The 21,027-nt window shown below is 41.1% G+C and overlaps 1 protein-coding gene across 2 annotated transcripts in view; it reads right to left on the bottom strand.

The window, feature by feature from the left end:
* Positions 1–10,987: 10,987 nt before the first annotated feature.
* MERTK (MER proto-oncogene, tyrosine kinase) overlaps positions 10,988–21,027 on the bottom strand; it is a 171,426-nt gene continuing 161,386 nt past the window's right edge. For both annotated transcript variants that reach the window (XM_082251929.1, XM_082251928.1), the window contains exons 17-19: positions 20,733–20,892; positions 13,831–13,967; positions 10,988–11,870 (exon numbers count right to left, since the gene is read on the bottom strand). In XM_082251929.1, coding sequence (XP_082108055.1) covers positions 11,387–11,870; positions 13,831–13,967; positions 20,733–20,892 — 781 coding nt within the window. In that variant the 3' untranslated portion in view covers positions 10,988–11,386. The remainder of the gene's footprint in view (positions 11,871–13,830; positions 13,968–20,732; positions 20,893–21,027) is intronic.

Raw genomic sequence — 21,027 nt, forward strand, 5'->3', positions numbered from 1 at the left:
CCCCCCCCTCCGTATCTCTCCGGAAGGTTGCATATATAAGATGGGCCTTTATTTGGTTTCGGCATCCTGTCGGAAGGAGTTGGACCTGACATTCCGCCTGTCTCTTTCAAGATAGTTGAATCTAGTTTGGATCCAAAAAGATTAGTTCCATCATATGGTTTCTTGCACCAATTGGTTTTGAAGGCTGTATCTGCTATCCAGGGTTTTAGCCATACCGCCTTTCTGGATTCTACAGAGGCCAGCATTGCTCTGGCGGATGATCTAAATATGTCCACTGATGCCCCTGCCATGAAATATCCGGACAGTTTGATTTCTTGAGGAGCTGGTATGATTTTTTCCTGGTATGCACCTTCTAGTAGTGACTTTTCGATAATGGAGGTTCAGCTGGAAATCGCTTTCCCTACTGCAGCTGCAATAGCTAGTCTGTAGCCTCCTCCTGCTGCCGTGTATGCTCTTTTTAGGGCAAGATCAATCTTGCAGTTAAGGACATCTCTGAATGTTACTGTGTCCTCAATAGGCAAGGTTACATGCCTGGCCAGGTGCATTAGTGATGCGTCAACAACCAGTGCAGAGATTAATGGATTTACATTACATTCCTTTAACAGATATAACTTTGCTAGCCTGTTTATAAAGTTTTTTATTATCTGTTTTTTGCCACCCGTCTTTGATGAGGTCTTATATTTCCTCTATAAATGGAAAGGATTCCGGTACCTTTTTAAGATTTGGGAAGTATTTCCTGACTTGGGGAGGGATTTCCTTCACCTCCTCCCATCCAATTGCTTCTTTGTTCGACTTTGCAAACAGCTCAGTCAGAGTAAAATTAAATCCCATGGAAACTTATAAGTCTTCACTATCTGACGAATTATCCGACCCGAACGGTAAATGATAAACAGCAGAGAACGTACTCTGAACTACCCTTTCCGCATCAGGAGCTAACACCTCCATGATTGATTCCCACCCTGATTCTCTGATGAGATCTGTTACTTCTCTTGCATCCATTTCTTTCTCTTTAGTTGCTTCTTCAAAGCACACACGGCAAGCTAGTTTGTCTGGAAGTCCTGGGGCTCCACAAACCCAACAGGCGTTTGCTGCAGGACACGTGCGATGACTTCCGGATGGGAGACAGTGATGGGGCGAAGTCAATTTTTTATGGTGTGAGTGACAATGACGGGAGGAGGACTTGGACCAAATCCTCCTTGAGTGTCTGCGTCCTGATGATGAGACATGAGTTGGCCATTCTCTGTGTCTGGAATTTGAGGACCTTGATGACCTGATAGGGCTGTCCAAAAAAGACAGTGTTAGTGTTAAGGCTCTCTTTTGCTCATAATCTTCACTACTTCCCAAAACCCTTACCTTGCATGCTATGGATGGTCTGCTTGGGCAGTGGCATCCATGATCAATGATATAGAAAGCTTCCACCTGAAAGGTATTTCTCATTTCTCATTGGCTAGAGAAAGAGGAAGATCCATCCATTCAGGTTGCACATGTGCAGAAGCAGCTGGACGCGTGGCCGCCATCTTAAGAATGGCAAACAAAATCTGTGGGACAACAAGGCTCAGAAATTAGAAAGAAAAATGAGTGGTAGCATATGGAAAATAATGGAGACTACTGCAATATAGTAAGCCTATTTAATTCTTGTATAGTGCCAGGCAACATACCCCTGAGACCATCAGATTGGGGTTCCTTCTATCTAGCTCATTAAAAAACTGTACAGGCAAGGACTTCCACCCAGGAGAAGCTGAACCTGGCTGGGGGCGAATGCTGTAAGGTATGCCTATCCATCTAGTCCTAATCAGGTGAGGATAGAAAGAAGAATGCTGCAGTGGGTTCCTCTCTAGAGTTCATAGCCATCCAATCCTATCAGGTTGTGGGGGGCAGAGTCACAACCCAGCGTATGCTGCCATGATGCGACAGGAAACAATATTCTAGTTGTGAACTGTAAGGGCTCATTTACACTATGTGCAGTGACTTCAGATTTTCTGCACTGGCTAAATGGAGTTCACTGCTAGGGGATTTAGAAAACTGTTCTTGTCACACATATTCACATCACAACACCAGTGCGATGTATGGTGTGTTGCAGTGTGGAAAAATGCAGCATGTCTGCATTTTTCCACACCACAGTGGATGGCACTGCATGTCACTACACAGCAACGCAAAGCATTGTGCTGCTGTGCAGTGACATGAATAAAGTGTCTCTATGGGGCTGATTTACGAAAGTTAGGGAGTGCAGAATCTGGTGCAGCTCTGCACAGAAACCAATCAGCTTCCAGGTTTTATTGTCAAAGCTTAACTGAACAAGCTGAAGTTGGAAGCTGATTGGCTACCATGCACAGATGCACCAGAGTTTGCACTCCCTTGTTTTAGTAAATCAACCCCTATGTGACACATTTAAAAAAGTTTACAAAAAAAGAAAAAAGTGTATGATGCACTGAAACACTCATTGTACTCCTCCCTGTCGGAGCCAATGCTGTGTTAGTCTGCAAAGTAAAACAGTAAAACCTTTACAAATATTTTGACATTTACTGCAATTGAGACATTTTTCCTAGAAATGGAATTCCAGAAGAGTTTGTTATCAGACAATGGCCTATGGCTGCAAAATGAAGCAAACAAACAAGAATACAAACAGAAACAAAAAAAAAAAACACAGACATTGCCATAGTTACATCCAATTCTATATTGGACAAAAAGCTTTTCAGTTATTAAATATTTTGTGTAAATTGAGAACTCAATAATGAATTCTAAATCTTTTGCAACTTAAAGTACATTTAAAGACGGAGTGGGGAAGTTTAAAACCCCTGTCAGGTTTTTTTTGCTGTTTGCATGATAGTATTAGGTGGCAAACAGTGCAGTTTTCCTGTTTGCCCAATAGAGGGTGCTCTTTGCCCATAGCTGAAGCATAAAAAAGCCTTGTTTACACTATTAGTGAAACTGATTAATCAGTTGAAGTAACGCAGAATTCTGTTGTTGTGGGACAAATCATTTCCTTACCCTAGACTGGCCGAATTGGTTAAGGCCAAAGAACTGGTTTGGTGGCTCATGAATCTGGCTGTGGAACTATGAAAAGTGCTTTCTTCCTGTCTAATGGAATATCCTCCAATGGAAGCCAGCCTGTTATGCTGGGGGGGAGTCTTAAGAACTTTGTTGGTTTAGGGGACTTTGTCATTAGAGAAATCTCGTTTCCCAATAAATATCCTGGAGCTTCAGGCGATTTGGAGGGCCATAATGCGGCGTACATTAAACATCAGGGATGAATCAGAAGTCTCATTGCAGCAATGGAAGTAGAAGAGTCCTGTCTTGGGCAGAACTTCATGTTTCAGTCTTTACAGCCATGTACATTTGAGGCGTAGACAATTGGCAGATGGATTTCCTAAGTTGGCAGCACCTGAATCATGGAAAGTGGTTCCTGCACCCGAGCTTTTTTGGGACCTATGTTCCAAATGATTTGAGAACGAGGCAAAGCCTCAAAACATGTCATCTTGGAGACCCTACTCTTACTGGCATTGAGGACTCTGGCAAAATGACCGCCTAAGGACTTCCTGCCCATCAATAATGCACTTCCTGATTATTGGTGACACACTTCTAGTCTTACTCTGAATCTCCGGTATCTCTGCTGGCTTGTTTTCGTCCATTTCCTTCCATCACATCTATTCTCACTTTTAGACTGCAGACCTTGCCATACCCACTGGTCTGGTTATTTACAGGAGTGCCTTCCATTTACAGTCCCATCGTGATAGATGCTGCCCATTTGCTTAACTGTATAGGAAACCATAGTAAGCAAATTAACATTTGCATTAATATTGTCATTATTTATAGACTGTGGACTTTTTTATTTTGATCTATTTGTTCTGATTCAATAAAGTGCATTTTGGACATTTCTTGCTACTGGACATTCTTTCACATTAATATACTGTATTGCTTATCACTACAGTGTACTCATGGCTGAGGCATGCAGATGAGCACTTATGTGGCATTGGATCGTGTGGCAGTGGCTCAAGTTCAGTATTGGCCAAAGCAGTCAAGCAGTTCAATTTATAAGGACATTGCCACCAACACTCATTATATACCCACTGTCCTTCCACTGGGTTTTGTGTTGTTTGTTTTTGTTTGTTTTTCTTTTTATCCTCAGTGCCGGTTCACACTAGTGCAGTTTGCGAGATCGCATGTAATTCGGAGCGCACTGCTCCTTCATTACATGCGATCTCATGTGCGGATGCAAGTTCAGCCATACACTTTGTATGGCTGAATTCGCACTGTATCCGCACCAAACATGCAAATGAGGCATTTTTTGAGCCGCATCAGGATCGGATCGCACAGTGGTTCACACTTGTGCGATCCGATCCTGTGCGAACTGTCAGATCGCACTGCGATATGCAATCAAACTGGGGGTGTCGTTAACATTTAATTGACACCCCCTGCGTATCGCATATGGCAGTGTGAACTGCCAGATGTGCGGATGCAATGTGGGAACACGCTGCATATTCGCAGCCTTCCCGCATCGCACAAGTGTGAACCAGAAACTCATACTCCTGGCAGCAGGACTATTGGGATTAAGTTGAACATTGGCCTCACCGGTTTGGTGCCTTGGTTCAGTTGCTGTGTTTCCACTATATTTGATCCTCCTGGCTTGCAGGTTCAGCAACACACTAGACATGTTTGTAGCCAGATGTAGGGATCTCCTGGAAGAAGTAGATGCTCTAATGGTACCATAAGATCGCCTTGATCTATGCATTTCTCTCTTTAAACATTTTTGTATTTGTAGGATGGAGGGCATTCCAGTAAACCTTATTTCTTTAGACTGGCCTAGGCTAAAGTGGTATACTGACCAGGTAAGACTAATAGCAAATGCACCAAGGGCTCTACTAGCCTGTCAGGCTCTACTATCGCAAGGGTCAATATGCCATCCTGCTTCTTAATCCCTGGCTTTAACAGCATGGTTGTTAAAACCCAGGTTCTAGGGCTCAGGGGCATCTTTGAGTCTTTAATTCCTACAATGCTCAAAGCTAGGAAATCTACTTCTCACAAGATTGATCATTGGATGGAGCAGGCTTACTTTTTTTTTTTGTGGGAGTGTAGGGTCTTCCACCAAAGGAACTTCTTCATGGGACGAATCCAATTGAACCTGGGCTTGGCTCTCAGCAATATTAAAACTCAGGTTTCTGCCTTTTCTTTTCTGTTCTAGAGACCGCTGGTCTCACATACTTTGATGAAGATCTTCATAAAGAGGATGTTCTATTTAGCTCTCCCCATCCACTTCCCAGTGACTCGTGGGATCTTAATCTGGTTCTATTTGCACCTTAAAAATTACTGTTTGAACCTATTACAGACATTTCTCACCTGCAAAGTGATTTTACCTGTATCTATTCTACCAGGTGGACTTTTCTGTCTCATCTGATGACAGCTTTGAGCGTAAAGTCTTCAAGGTGGCTGTTTCAGCTGCAGCAGCCTTCTTTGTCCCTCAATGATCCTTTCTTTTTTTTGGAGTCCATTAAAGGACACAAGTATGACCCCTTTGTGTTTATGAGCATGTTGTCAGTACTGCTTTGTTACAAAAACGAGGCATTCAAGTAGTAGGAGGAGTTATCCTGGGCCGGCCTAAAGTTTTTTGATTGCCAGTTCCTACCTAGCAGAAACCCAAACCCAAAGGTTTTGGCTATGAATGATTGAAATCAGCACAACTTCACATTAACCTAGCTATTTTCTATTTTTCATTTTCTTTTTTTTTTTATATGCACTGTACACTGGGAGCTACTGTTGAGAATCCCTTTTATTATGAGGATTTAGCAAGCATCGACCATTTGGGGTTGATAGCACCTGGGAGGCTGGGACCAGCTCCAATATCATGTTAAGTGAGTTTTTACTTCAGTTATCCAGTCCTATGTGAGCATGATTGCACAACTGTGTATTCTTTTTAAAGTGAACTTTTACCATAAGTGAAAGTTCTCCACTCTTTTAGTAAATTGGAGTTCATAATAACATAAAGTTGTTCAGTCTTTTACAAGTCCTTCAAATGTGAAATCAATCGTACAGCTCGAAAAGTATAAAAGACCCCAGTCATACCTCCTGATAAAAGGTCATAAGGTAAATGAATAGGACTATGTCCATTTAGTTCAATCAAAAAGAAAATCACAGTGATCCCCAATAACAACTGGAAAACCCCCAATGACAAACAGGCTATTATTAGGTTATTTCCTTTGTTAAACAATTGAAGTTTTTAAATTATATTAAAAATACAAATAGAGTTACCAAATAGTTTCTTTATTTAAAATCAAAGTTCTGAAAGAAATAAAGTGTGCATTCCTGCTACATAAGTATCCATTACAAAAATATACATCTAAATTACTGGCTCTTGGTGAACATGTTTTTGGACAGCTATCTTTTTAAAGACCGTTAAACCATTTTACAGAAATGTGATTAATTTATATTTGCAGGGGTATCGTTGATATTCTAACATTTTCACTATGTTTAAAGAGGAATGTGTTTTAATGAAATAAAAACAGTTTAATATTGTCTTTTATCCTCCTAAAAGGCTTTACACGTTTTATAGGATAAGGCGCACAAATCCAGACATAATATAACAGTAATTTAATTCCATCTTTGTTTATATTCCAAGCTTCAACCCCAAACTTTCGTCCAATCTTCTCCCTCTTTGATGCCAATTATATTTCTCTGCTGCCACCTTTTGGACATAGGGTATACATTACTCATCACATTTACAGCTTTTTCACATGACTGTGTCTCTCAAATTTCACACCTGTTCCGCTATTAGGTGAGAGAAAAATAGTAAAAAGTAATTATGCAAGAATGAATTCTTTCAATAAAAAAATAGATAATTAGATCATGGAATGCAGAACAGAGAACTGTCAGTGCACAATGGAGCATGTTTTTATGCATTAATGCACAAAAGCAATTTCTTGGTTCAAAATGAAAATATGAATTTAGTAGAGGTGTAACACAAACAACATATCTAAGTTATTAGCTATTAGAATACAACAGCAAGTATTGTAGATTTGGTCACCCTCACTGTTTATTTTGGATGGGAAAATAAAATTATTTTTCTCATTCAGCCCATTGTCCTCAATGAGATAAACCTTAATGTGTATGGCCAGCTTTAGCCTTAAGCCTAGGTTCACACTGAGACTGATTTTAAATCGTGCAAGTTTAGCTGAACTCGCACGATTTCAAACCGGCATTTTTAGTCTGACTTCGGAGGCAATTTCACAGACATCTGTGCGGGTTTCTGCACAGATGTCTATGGAAATCTCCCCCGAAGTCGCCAAAAGTAGTGCAGAAACTGCTTTTGGGAATCGATGTGGTGCCGCAAAGTCGGTGTCGCACCAATTTGGGCGGTGCCAATGCCGGCAATTGGCTCTGATTTGACATGCGATTTGACATGTCAAATCACATGTGAAATCGGACCAATGTGAATGTGGACTCAAACCTAGCCAGGTAAATGGAAAGAATCTCAAAGAAAATCATTTTAGTTTAAAGCTGAACTTCAGGCAGATAATGAATAGTCATTACATAGAGTGTATGTATATATATATATATATATATATATATATATATATATATATATATACACACGCACACATAATATTACCTAATATTGCAATTCTCTATACAGCAACACTCCGACTATGAGAGAGAGAGAGAGGCAGCATTGTGAGACAATTAGGTTTGCTGAGAAGACAAAAGCCGCTGCAAGGAAAAAGCAGGCTAAGCAGTGTAATAGAGAAAGTGGTGTCATCCTCCTGATTATATAGTGTGGCAGGGCTGTGCTGGCAATGATAGATAGATAGATAGATAGATAGATAGATAGATAGATAGATAGATAGATAGATAGATAGATAGATAGATAGATAGATAGATAGATAGATAGATAGATAGATAGATAGATAGATAGATAGATAGATAGATAGATAGATAGATAGAGTATATACACGATACTGTATATACACTGCTCAAAAAAAAATGAAAGAAACACTTTTTAATCAGAGTATAGCATAAAGCCAATTAAACTCTTGGGATATTTTTTTGGTCAGTTTAGTAGCAGAGGGGGCTGTTAATCAGTTTCAGCTGCTTTGGTGTTAATGAAATTAACAACAGAAGCCTCAGATGGGCAACAATGAGACAACCTCCAAAACAGGAATGGTTTTACAGGTGGAGGCCACTGACATTTATTTTCCCCTACTCATCTTTTCTGGCTGTTTTTCATTTTTGTTTTTAGTTTTGCATTTGGTTAGGGTCAGTGTAGCTACTGGTAGCATGAGGCGATACCTGGACCCTATAGACATTGCACAGGCAGTCCAACTCCTCCAGGATGGCACATCAACATGTGCCATTGCCAGAAGCTTTGCTGTGTCTCCCAGTACAGTCTCAAGAGCATGGAGGAGATTCCAGGAGACAGGCAGTTACTCTAGGCAAGCCGGAGAGGGCTGTAGAATGTCCTTAACCCATCAGCAGGTTGGTATCTGCTTCTTTGTACAAGGAGGAACAGGATGAGCAATGCATGAGCCCTACAAAATGACCTCCAGCAGGCCACTGGTGTGAATGTCTCTGACCAAACAATCAGAAACAGACTTCATGAGGGTGGCCTGAGAGCCCGACGTTCTCTAGTGGGCCTTGTGCTCACTGCCCTGGCACCATGGAGCTCGATTAGCATTTTGTCATTGAACACCAGAATTGGCAGGTCTGCCACTGGTGCCCTGTGCTTTTCACAAATGAGAGCAGGTTCACCCTGAGTACATGTGACAGACGCGAAAGGGTCTGGAGAATTCGTGGAGAATGTTATGCTGCCTATAACATCGTTCAGCATGACTGATTTGGTGGTGTGTCAGTGATGGTCTGGGGAGGCATATCCATAGAGGAACACACAGACCTCTACAGGCTAGACAATGACACCCTGACTGCCGTTAGGTATCAGGATGATCTCACCCATTGTCAGACTCTACGCTGGTGCAGTGTGTCCTGGGTTCCTCTTGGTGCACGACAATTCCGGCCTCATGTGGCGAGAGAATGGAGCCAGTTCCTGGTGGATGAAGGAATTGATACCATTGAATGGCCCCTACGCTCACCTGACCTAAATCCGATAGAACACCTCTGGGACATTATGTTTCGGTCCATCTGATGCTGTCAGGTTGCACCTCAGTCTGTTCAGGAGCTCAGTGATGCCCTGGTCCAGATCTGGGAGGAAATAGCCCAGGACACCATCCGTCGTCTCATTAGGAGCATGCGCCGACATTGTCAGGCATGGATACAAGCATGTGGGGACCATACAAACTACTATACTACTATATAGTACCATTTTGAGTTGCTGCAGTGAAATTTCAGCAAAATTGACTAGCCTGCTGCATCATTTTTTCACTTTTGATTTTTGGGGTGTCTTTGATTTCAGCCCTCTGTAGGTTGATCATTTTCATTTCCATCAAATGATGTGGCATCCTTTCATTCCTAACACATTACCCAGTCCATATCAATATAGATATCCAGCATGATATTTTTCCCTATTAAGATCTGATGTGTTTTCAAAGAGTTTCTTTAATTTTTTTGGTGCAGTGTACATATGAATGTATGTATGTATGTGTATATATATATATATATATATATATATTTATCAGTTGAGTATTTAGCTTTTAGTCCTCCTCTCCTTTACAGCTGAGGAAGCTGCAATTTTAGCCTTTGTTTGAACTGCGGTTGCCATGGTACTGCACATGTGAGCACAAGCAAATGTGACAGGTATCATTCACGGTATGCCTTAAACATAACTGTTTTGGGAAATAGTTAAAGTGAAAATAAACAGAGAAGTGTTAATTGCCATAATTCATTCACATAAATAATTTTGTTAAATCCTCAGGAGTAAGTACCTGTGTGTTCATATGATCTTTCCCTGTTATTTGGTATCTGCAGGGAAAGATCTTTGGGAGAGGCTTCTATTACTCTGCTGATGTATGCTCTTTACAATATGAGCGTTTATCTGCACAGCCCTGATTGGCACGGTGCCTGTCACATGACTAAAAATGAAACAGTTTCAGAAGAGCAATTCTAACTAAATTATAAAAAATAAAAGTTTTACAGCTCCCTATAAATCTTTATTGAACATTAAATGTGTATTTTTTATGCGTTAATATGGTGAAGGCGGAGTCAAAGATGAGTGACACTAGCTTTCATTTTGTTCAGATGACAACAGCATCTAAGGCTCTTTTTTACTTTACAGGTATTAGCAATTACATTTGATATATTTAATACCGATTTTTGTTAAAGCTAAGCTTTTTCCCCCAGTTTCTTAGTGAATGTAATCAATCAACATACTATATCTCACCCGCATAGTGTTTCGTAATAGGAGTACATGGAGAGGAGGGGAGGGAGGGGGAGTGTAATTTACCACTGTGTATACACCCACATGTGTGACTCTAAAGTCATGTGGGCTGCACAGATAAGAAAAAGGAGGAAGAGCTTAGAAGGGAACTGAAATAAAGCATTTTCTGTAGAGGACACCAGCTGGTCTAAACAATCTCAACCTGCAGTGGGGACGTAGAGAAGATGGGAGGGACAGCTGAAGGCAGGATCAACCACTTATATTTCACTCTACACAAAACAAATGCTTTTGTGGCTTTGTGAATATAAGCACTCTGTTATATAACATGTACTGATTGTTTTTTTATATTCTGGGTTTAATTACACTTTGGATGGAAGGGTTTAGTTCCACTTTAAGCTTTGTGCTCTGAAAAAACCTAGGAGCTGCAGCAGGGTTTCCATGTTATTATATTGAGTTTGATCTCAAACAAACAAGATTTCTAGCTCCTCTAACACAATGCAAGTGAAGATTTAAATCTATAGGGTACAAATGCCTGTGCTCCTGAATGTGCATATTATCTGTATTTAATGCCATGAGGTTAATCGTGTTTAAAATGCTAACACATTTTTTTATCCAATAAAACCAAGACTGAGTTCATGGCAATCTTTTGGGAGGCCTGGCTAAAAATATACTGCAACTATCATACGCAGTCTTAGCCCCAGCCTATTTCACATTGCCTGCACGTTTTATACTGAGCATTATACTGTTTGGGTTTTTCAAAGGCACAAGCCTAATTCATTGCAAATACTCCCTGTAGCCCTTATAATCGTATATACACTATGAGTATTTACATCTTTTTTTCTATTGCATCAGTAAGAATCTATGTTTTCCATATATATATATATACAAATGACATATATTTGTCTCTGTACAGAACAATGAGTGGTATTTACATTTGTTCAACGCCAGAACATTTCTCCACAGGATAAAAAGTGGAAGCTATGAATTAAGTATCCCTATTCAGGAAATAAGAGCAGCTGTGATTAAGTCTTTCTTAGAGGAGGGCCAAATGTTCAGTATTAGATTATTGTTCTATACTGCAATTTCAGAGTCTTCTGCAGAATCATCTGCATAGAGAAGTTCCTCAGTCAATGAGTTACCATCCAGAAGGGTATCGCTTTCACACCATGGAGCTTTGTTTCGTGACAAACTGTCATGTAATAGTGGAGCGCTGGCTTGTTCTGGCTCCCCACCCTGCTCATCAGATGCTCCTTCCAAAATATATCGCTGTTCATCTATATGATTTCCATGGACCTCCACGACCACAATGTTGGAGTCAGATCCAGGAGTAATATGTACATACTGGGAATCCACATCAATTTGCATATTGCTGATCTCTGGGTCTTGGGTCAGGAGTTCACTGCCTTCTGGTAAGCTGGTGTTGATATAAATGACATCTTCCTTCTCCGTTGCAGGGGGTAATCCCTGAAGAAATTTCTGTAAATCATGCTTTAATTCTGTGAATGTAGGTCTGTTAGCCGGGTCAGGTCTCCAGCAAATGTACATAAGTTCATACCTGGTTAAGAAAATAGAACAGTGTCATCAAAGTTACCTTTCTTTGAATTGTTCATCATGTCATAAAACCAGTTTATGTCCACTGTCTATGAGACATAAAAGATCATCTATTTGTACATCACTAACAAAATTCCTAGTTCTGCTTGAGTTGTCTGTCATAAAAGCACCAAAAACATAAATGCTCAGATCTCATGAGCATTAATGCTTTGTATATGGAGGAAGGAAGGGGAAAGTGTGGCTTATATGCTTCTGCTAGTTTCACCACCAGCTTATCATGGAGGAATCATCAAAGTATAGAAATCAAATAAGACAGAATTGCAAATCTATTCATACCACAATTATCGCTTTATGTGGACATTGTACAATTACTTCTATTGCCATCCTTTTTATCTGGCCCCATCTAATAAATTTGGCTTGCTTTCGGACCAGTAAGGTCTTAAAAAAATCGGTTATACTGCAAGCGGGGCTTTTTTTCAGCTGGAACTTGGTATAAATCAGTTCCACCACTTCTGGCTTAGGCAGAATGCTCCCTGCCTACCTCTATCACTCGTAAACACAGAAGTCCGGCTTATGTGTTCAGAAGTGATAGCTTGTCTCCCAGTGGCTCGCACAGGTCTGATCTCCTGAGCAGCTCCCACTCAGTACAGGATGGAGACAAGGGAGATGCAGGTGCCCGAGGTGCAGTGTCATGGTTGAGTTCCCCACCTATTTTCTTGGAAAAAAAGCCCTGAAGTAAAGTATCTGGGCCACCTGACCAATGCTGGGTTGTGTGAATTATAGCAACATGGTTATCAGTACCAATACTTATAAGATAAAATGTTTCTATTAAAATCTGGTACCTTTCTTATTGGGGCTATTATTCAGACTAAAAATAATGTCTTAAAGCGGTAGTATCCCGCTTTTTGGCACTTTAACCTACAGGTAAGCCTATAATAAGGCTTACCTGCAGGTACAAATAATATCTCCTAAACCGGCACGGTTTACATGCATGCGCTCTGAAGGTCCGGGGGGACCTTCAATTAACTTGCCGGGAGCTTGCCGGAAAAATCACTCCCGCGCGCATGTGCGGGAGTGACGTCATCGCGGCTCCGGCCAATCATCGCGCCGGAGCCGTCTCTTCTGGCCAATCACCGCGCCGGAGCCGCCGAACCCGGAAGAGAAGGCGAGGGATCATTGCAGCGCCCGCAGCGATGTCCGGGGGTCCGTGTCGGGGCTTCGTTCTGAGGTAAGTAATACATAATGGGCTAGTATGCGATGCATACTAGCTCATTATGCCTTTGTCTTGCAGGTTTTTTTTTTTTTTTTTTTTTTATGTTTTAGGGTTTACAACCGCTTTAAATGATTATAATTAACAATGACAGACTTTCACAATATGTCCCAACACTATTTCTAGTACTATCATTATTACGATGATTATTATTAGTGTTGCTATTTTTTAACTTATTGTTTTTTAAATAATATGATTTATTTACATTTTCAAGCAAAATCCACATGGTCACGATATCAAAAATAAAATAGCTTTTGATGGAGCATATCAGGGATTATTTGAATTACCCAGGATGCTTTATCAAGCTAAGAGCCAAGAATCCTGGAAAGCTCAAATCACCCCCCCCCCCCCCACATTCCATCATAAGAGATGCATTTTGACCATTTGGATTTTAAATGCTTGAAGATTTAGAAAATAGGATAAAAAGAAAAGCCCAGAAGTGGCTTGTTTACAAAGTCTGGAACTTAATCCTCCTTGGTGTCTACAGGTTAGGGCTGCGGTACAGGGCTGTAATTCATGATGTGTGACCTAACGACGTTGTTATGATTAAAAGGGATAGAAGTTTTTTTTTCTGAAAAGTCAGTCTTTTATACTGGTAAAGATTTTCTTCCTGAAACAAGCTGAACATTATATGCGCTGAAACATAAGTGTGCGGTAATTATATCTATTTCATTCTGCAGAATTCAGTACTTACAGCTCATCCAGGCAGTCTGCTGGCTGCTTTAACCTATGGCCTTGGAGTAAATAGTCATATATTTCATGGTTCTGGACCCCGGGATATGGAGTCATGCCTCTGGTTGTGATTTCCCACATTGTGATTCCGAACGCCCACTGGAGATAAAACACAAAAGAAGGAGGATGATATTTCCAGAAGCCATGAATAAGTCCTTTCACTGTAAAGGTCAGTTACCCACTACCCCACTCATGTTGATCACAGAAACAACAATTAACATTGCAAAGGGTTTGGAAGTAACAAAGTAGAATGTTCCAGGAGATTATGTAAGAGGACAACAACATCCATACAGCATGACCAGAAGCTGCATTTCTTTTAAAGTGATTGTAAATGATCATCTTGTAAAACAACCTATTCAGTTTAAAATAGAAATTAAATGCAAAACATTTTTGTATGGATATAAAAATACATTATAAATACCCTTTTTCCCTTTTTTTTATAAGTGATCACATTCCCTTTGTTCTCAGCTGCATAAGAGCTGGGGGAAGGAGAAGCAGCAGCACACTGAGATAAATGGTAAATGGTTGCACAGCGGGGGGTGTGTCAGAGCAAGTCTGATCATTGGAGGAAAGCAGTACCCAGCACAGCTAGAGAACTGACCATGGAGTGTTCTCCTGCTTAGTGTGGTCAGTTTTTAATAGGAAAGCAGAGGGACTAGCAGCAACACCAGGGATTTCACATTACGGAAGCAATGCAAAGAGAACAGGATACTTTTATATGAGTACATGGTACAGCAGGCACATATCAGGAATATGAAGATTTGGGGTAATAAACGCTTTAGGATGCTAAGTCTGGAAATCATTTATAAAAAAAAGGTGGCATTTCTGGGGTGGAATAATCCCAACACATCCACTCAAGTCCACAGCAATGGTTAGAACAGTTTATTCATAATTATCTACAGGGAACCCTGTAGGTGGGACACCTGCACTTGAATTCCTAAGCCTGTACATCTGATCTTCCCATTATAAACATTTTTTCTATAGTCATTCATCAGATGAAGAATGTTAAATTGTACATATAAAAAGTAAACTAGGGCATATAACTGAGATACTGAGATAATTTTGGAGTGCAAAAGGCAGCACAGTGCCAAAAGAATTGATCAATACAGATCAGAATGATTAACCACTTGCCTACAGTGCACTTTCACCCCCTTCATGCCCAGGCCAATTTTCAGCTTTCAGTGCTCTCACACTTTGAATGACAATTGCGCGGTCCTGCTACACTTTACCCATATGAAATTTTTATCATTTTTTTCACACAAATAGAGCTTTCTTTTGGTGGTATTTTATCATCTCTAGGGTTTTTTTTTTCTTACAAAAAAGAAAAAAGACAGAAAATTTTGAAAAAAAAAAAAAAAAGTTTTTCTTATTTTCTGTGAGTAAATTTTGAAAATAAATACATTTTTCTCCTTCACTGATGTGCACCGATGAGGTGGCACTGATGGGCACTGATGAGGTGGCACTTATGGGCACTGATGAGGAGGTACTAATATGCCGCACTGATGGGCAGTGATAGGTGGCACTGATAGGCGGCACTGATGAGCACTGTTAGGTGGCACTGATGAGCACTGATAGGTGGCACTGATGGGCACTGAGAGGTGGCACTGATGGGCACAGAGGTGGTACTTATGGGCACTGAGAGGTGGCACTGATGGACACTGACGGGTGGCACTGATGGGCACTGACGGGTGGCACTGATGAGAACTGATGGGCAGCACCATCAGTGCCCACAATCAGTGCCCATAGTGCTGCCAGTCAGTGCCTAGATGAGCAGGCACTGATGGGCACTGACTGGCAGCACTATGGGCACTGATGGCAGGCACTGTGGGCACTGATGCTGGGCAGTAACTGGCACTTTATTTACATTTTGTGTAATCAGGGCACTGATGATCAATGCCCTGATTACCTGTTTTTGTCTCCCCTGTGAGAAAGAGCCGCTGATCGGCTCTCCTCGCCTCACACACTGACAGTGTGAGGCGAGGAGAGCCAAATAACGCACTTCCTCATTTACATGTGACTGGCTGTGATTGGACACAGCCGATCACATGGGTAAAGAGTCATGTCATTGATCGGGACACGGCGCGGTCACTATCGCCGCTCCGCTTGCCCCCAGGGGCGTGCGAGAGAGGCTGTTCTGGTGCGCCGTCATATGACGGCATTCCAGGATAATAGCTACACCGCTCCGCCGTCATTTGACGGTGGGTGGGTAGTAAGTGGTTAAATATGATTTTATTTTTATTTTTCAGGGAACACAAATACTGTAAAAGACAAAAAAGGAACACAAGGGATGTTTAACACTAGTAAAATAAATACTTGTATTTACAAATAATAATTAAAACAAGTACACAGGAACACATAAATTCCTCTACTTCAAAGCTAATAGTTGTACAAAATGTCATTTATTTGAATGCATTTATAATAAAAAAACATATAAGAACAAATCCTCAATGAATGTATCAGCTAATAAATAAAAGTGTACTAACTAAAAAAAAAGGAGTATGTTATCATCAGAAATAGTTCCATAACTTAATAAAAATGATTAGCAATAGGCTAAAAAATCCACAGTTTCATAGTAGCAAAAGGAAACAAACAGACTTCAGTTGCAGTAAATGAAAAAAATCTCCATATTTTCAAAAGCTGTTAGCGATAACAAATACAGATGTGTAAATGCATGTAAAGCTAAACACAAAATAAAACCAAAATAGGTAATAGCATCAAGTAATCTGTATATAAGAGATTATGTATGCATGTTAAAGAGACAAGTGGAGGACGTGTTTCAAGTGTGAAAAAAGAGCTAAGTGGAACATTCCCTTTCGTTCTTAACACAGAACTCAACTGTATCTAACCACCACAAACTGAGAACAGTATTTATTCCATTTGTAATATCTAAACTAAACTCACTACTCCATCCAAGTCTCCATGCTTTATTTTGTTGAGAACTCACGTTGAAAAACACTCCCCCACCCAGCATTCCTAGCCGCAGCCATCTTGAGTAAGGGTAAATGATTCATGTAGCATTTACATGAATCCATCTGCCCTTAGTTTAGGAATGCAAGAAGGAGGGTGTGCTTAGCTGAGAAATGAGGCATTTTAATTCATGCCAATTGGGATGCAGCAGGTGTGCAGACACAGCCACTGCTCCCAGTTTGTCATACTGTCTGCATTCGGGGGCCATGCACCTGCACAGCTATATAATTGGGAGCAGTGGCTGTGTCCGTGCAGCCAATGCATTGCAATTGACATGAATGGGACTGCCTGCACAGATGCACAGGACACCTATGGCATCCCTGTACAGGCAAACACATTCCTTACACGGGCACACACTTAAAGAGGAGCACCAGTCCAGTATAAGGACACTCACCTGTCCAGAGATCCCGCGAGTTGCCCGAGCCAATTCGTCAATCAGTTTCGGGTGCAGGCGCCGGCATTGAAAGTAAGGGAAACCAGCAGTGAAGCCTACTGAGTAAACTACTGAGTATGCGCGAGTCACGCTGCGCTTTCTGAATGGTCCCGTTGTCTTCTGGGGCCTGTGTGTCTCCCAGAAGGCAATTGGGGGGGTGGAGGAGGGGCTCGAAATGCATGTAGATCACCAATCTGAGATCTTAACTGGATGTGAGAGAGGGTACTTGTCAAAACCTGGTATCTGCTCCTCCCCAAAAAGTGCCAAATGTGGCAGTGGAGGGTGCAGACAAGTGGAGCTTCCCCTTTTGGGTTGAGCGCCGCTTTAAGTAGGCCCATGTGAACAAGGCCTTAGTCTCCTCCTTAATTGAGCAATAAAGCTAGGTCACTTCCCCACCCCCAACCTATGATTGGACAGCGAGGGAGCAGCAGCAGTTCACCCCCTGCTCCCTCGCCTTGTCAGCACATGTGCATGCAGCACACCTTATTGGCTCCTAGTGCTGCCCCATATTCAATCTACTGTTGTGCACGATATAGCAAGAAGCCAATACCTCCATTTCAGATACTTCTACTAGCTGCAATTTACAATACAATTATATTTCTCTTAAGGGGTATATAGCTGCTTTCATTGGTGCGTTATAATCTGTCTGGAGTTCAGCTTTAGGATTTGAAAAAAAACACTTCATGTTACTGCGTACTAAGGCCAACTACCAAAAAGAAATGGAAGGCAATATCCACATTGGGCTCTGAGGAAGAGGCTAGGCCTCGAAACGCGTCAGCCGTCATCATATCGATTATGAACGATTGTATGGACTACAGCCGGACATTGGAGCAATCTAGCTTGATATGATGTATTTTCATCTACGTCTGTGAGTAGCCATTTTTTATTGTTACATAAATAAAGCCTTCTACTGAGGATAATGCGCTAGGTCGGTGCGCCCTTTTTGTTTTCTTTGATCATGTGTCCTGCTGAGGTCTGTAATGAGCAGGAAATTACATTTTTATTATTTCATTTTGGATATATTTAGAAATTAGGGAATCACAATCGGATACACAGCAAGAAATGAACATAGATCCTTATAATTATGAAAGAATCATATTGTACTCAGAATTATAATAAACCAGCTTTCAGCTTAAAATAATAATTAAATATTAAAATATGTCAGTATTTTTCTAATAAAACTGTATTACTGCAGCCAGTTACCGGTATGTATATATTAAAACTGTGCAGGGTATACTAGAATGTAAACCTATTATTCATTATTTTTATTCATCCATTTGAAATGACATACTGTACTAGAGTAAATAGAGGTTGTTGCGTGTCAGGTTCGTGCCTCTTAGAAACGAATCATGAGTAACATTATACTTGCAGTAGAATGTTAAGCTTTACCTAGGTTGCACTGCATAAATAAGAAATGTAGGGGGAACTGTACATAGGAAGCAATTATCTATATGGCGATTACTAGAATTTTTTACCATGAACAGGAAGTAAAGAACGTTTAAACATTCTTTTTCAGTGTTGGTAGATGTTGGAGAAATCAACTGACAGTTTGTTATATCTCTCAGGCACCCTATTGGTAAGACATGTGCATCAGTTATTATACCTGCAAATTGCTAAGTGATCAATATGAGAGTCTTCCACTCTTGCCTGCTTGATTTTAATTTTATAGTAAGGGAAATGCAACAAAAGCTGCTAGAATACACAAATCTAAGCAGGAACACTCATAACTCCCAGGAGAAAAGAACAGTGAGGAATTATCCAAGATATGCAATAAGCCAGGGATAGACTCAGCCCATTAGGCTCCACCTATGACTTAAAGTGGTTGTAAACCCTCACATTTACCCAGTGAAGTGAGAGGCCTCAGATGATACACAGAGATTTAAAAAATCCTCCTACATAAGTTGTACCTGTCTATCTACAGCTGACGTTACACTCAGTGAGGAGAACAATGAGAGCTGATTGGCGGGAAGGGCCACACCTCCTTCACACAGCAGAGTTGAGGTTGTCAATCATGTGGAGATCCCTCCCCTGTCACCATTTTTCTCTTGGTATCAGGAAAACTTGTCAGAAGTTGCTCATGCAGATAGCAGAGGAATGAGACAGCGGACAGAAATGAAACTGTGGGGGAGATTTACTAAAACTAAAGTGTGCAAAATCTGGGGCGCTTCTGCATAGAAACCGATCAGCTTCTAGGATTTATCGTCAAAGCTAATTTCAACAAGTTGACCTTAGAAGCTGATTGACTACCATGCACAGCTGCACCAGTTTCTGATTGCTCCAGTTTTAGTAAATCTCCCCCTTAGTGCTCTGGATTGAGACAAGTAAACACTACATAGGGATATGCTTTGTTCATTTTTCATGTCTGAGGTTTACAACCACTTTAAAGTAGAACTATGGCCTCCCATTGAAAAAAAAAAGTATGTGGTGCAGCATTTACACTTACTCTTACTTACTCTTACTTACCTAAAGTCTCACACTTTGCTAGTGAACTGTTACTGAATTCAAAGCACTGTTGCCCCTCATGTAGGTGGTGACACATTGTACTACATTGGGATGAGAAGACTTTGCAGAGGGCGTAGCTATTAGCATTGTCACTGCTGATTGACAAGCCACAGACAGCTGGCCACACCTAGTTACTATCCACTACTTTCTGGATTGGTAGAACTGACTGTGGTACTGAAACCCTCCTAGGTTTGGCTGCAGAGTCTGGGAGGGGGTGCTTGTGAGAAACAATTGAAAGGGGATTTGGCTGACTAAAGGTAGGTAAAAAATGTTGGTTTAATTCATGGGGCTCTTGCATCACATAGTTACTGGATTAGAAACTGGTTTAGAATGCCATATCTTTAAATGCACTAAAGGCCCTTTTCACACAGGTGGACCGATCAGGTCCATCTGAAGATGGAACCACCCATGGATGGGCCGATGTCAAGGGATATGTGTCCGTTAAAACCCGCCGAGATCCGATCCGATCCTGTCTGCTAAAAACAGTCGGAGGGGGATCGTTCCCCATCCATCTGGCAGATCGGATCCAATGACAGTCAGATGGAAATGGCCAGGCGGTCCCTTGCCATCTAACAGCCCATAGAGGACAGCAGGCTGTGTCTGTGTCCATTCTGCATCAGTGGAGCGGACACGGACCTGTCATCCACCTTCTCAGCGGGGAACAGCGGAGAGATCCCCTGCTGAGCATACAGATCTGCTGGCGGACTATTACTGTGGATGGAATGACTTTTTTAACGATATACTGTATATCCTCTATATTAAATTCTATGTTTACAGTCATTAGTGGCATTGAAATATGTAATGTAGTAAAGCATAAGCAAAAATACCCTACATATATAGTCAGCATTGACAGTTGTTGGCAAACAGAAGCTGGGAGCAATGGTCAGGCATATAATTGAACATTTGCTACTGTCATTAGAGAAAAGACATTATTTTCTAAATTAGGTAAACTAATATCATACCACGTCACTTTTGACTGTGTAGATACGATCAGCGAGGCTTTCCACAGCAATCCACTTCACCGGCATCTTAGCAATACGTCCCTGGCGGTAATAATCACCACTGTATATTTTTTTAGACAGCCCAAAGTCAGCAACGCAGACAGTCATATCATCTCTCAACCTAGTAATCAAGAGAAGCAAACAAAAACTTTTAGCAAAATGTATTCACGTAACAGAGGCTAAGACTATCTGTCAGACTAGAGCCACACTGCCACTATTCTAATTGTTTTATTATTCTCCAGTATTTTCTCCTACA

The sequence above is a fragment of the Pelophylax lessonae genome (genome assembly GCF_965119305.1).
Source record: "Pelophylax lessonae genome assembly, chromosome: 3".
Taxonomy (NCBI): domain Eukaryota; kingdom Metazoa; phylum Chordata; class Amphibia; order Anura; family Ranidae; genus Pelophylax; species Pelophylax lessonae.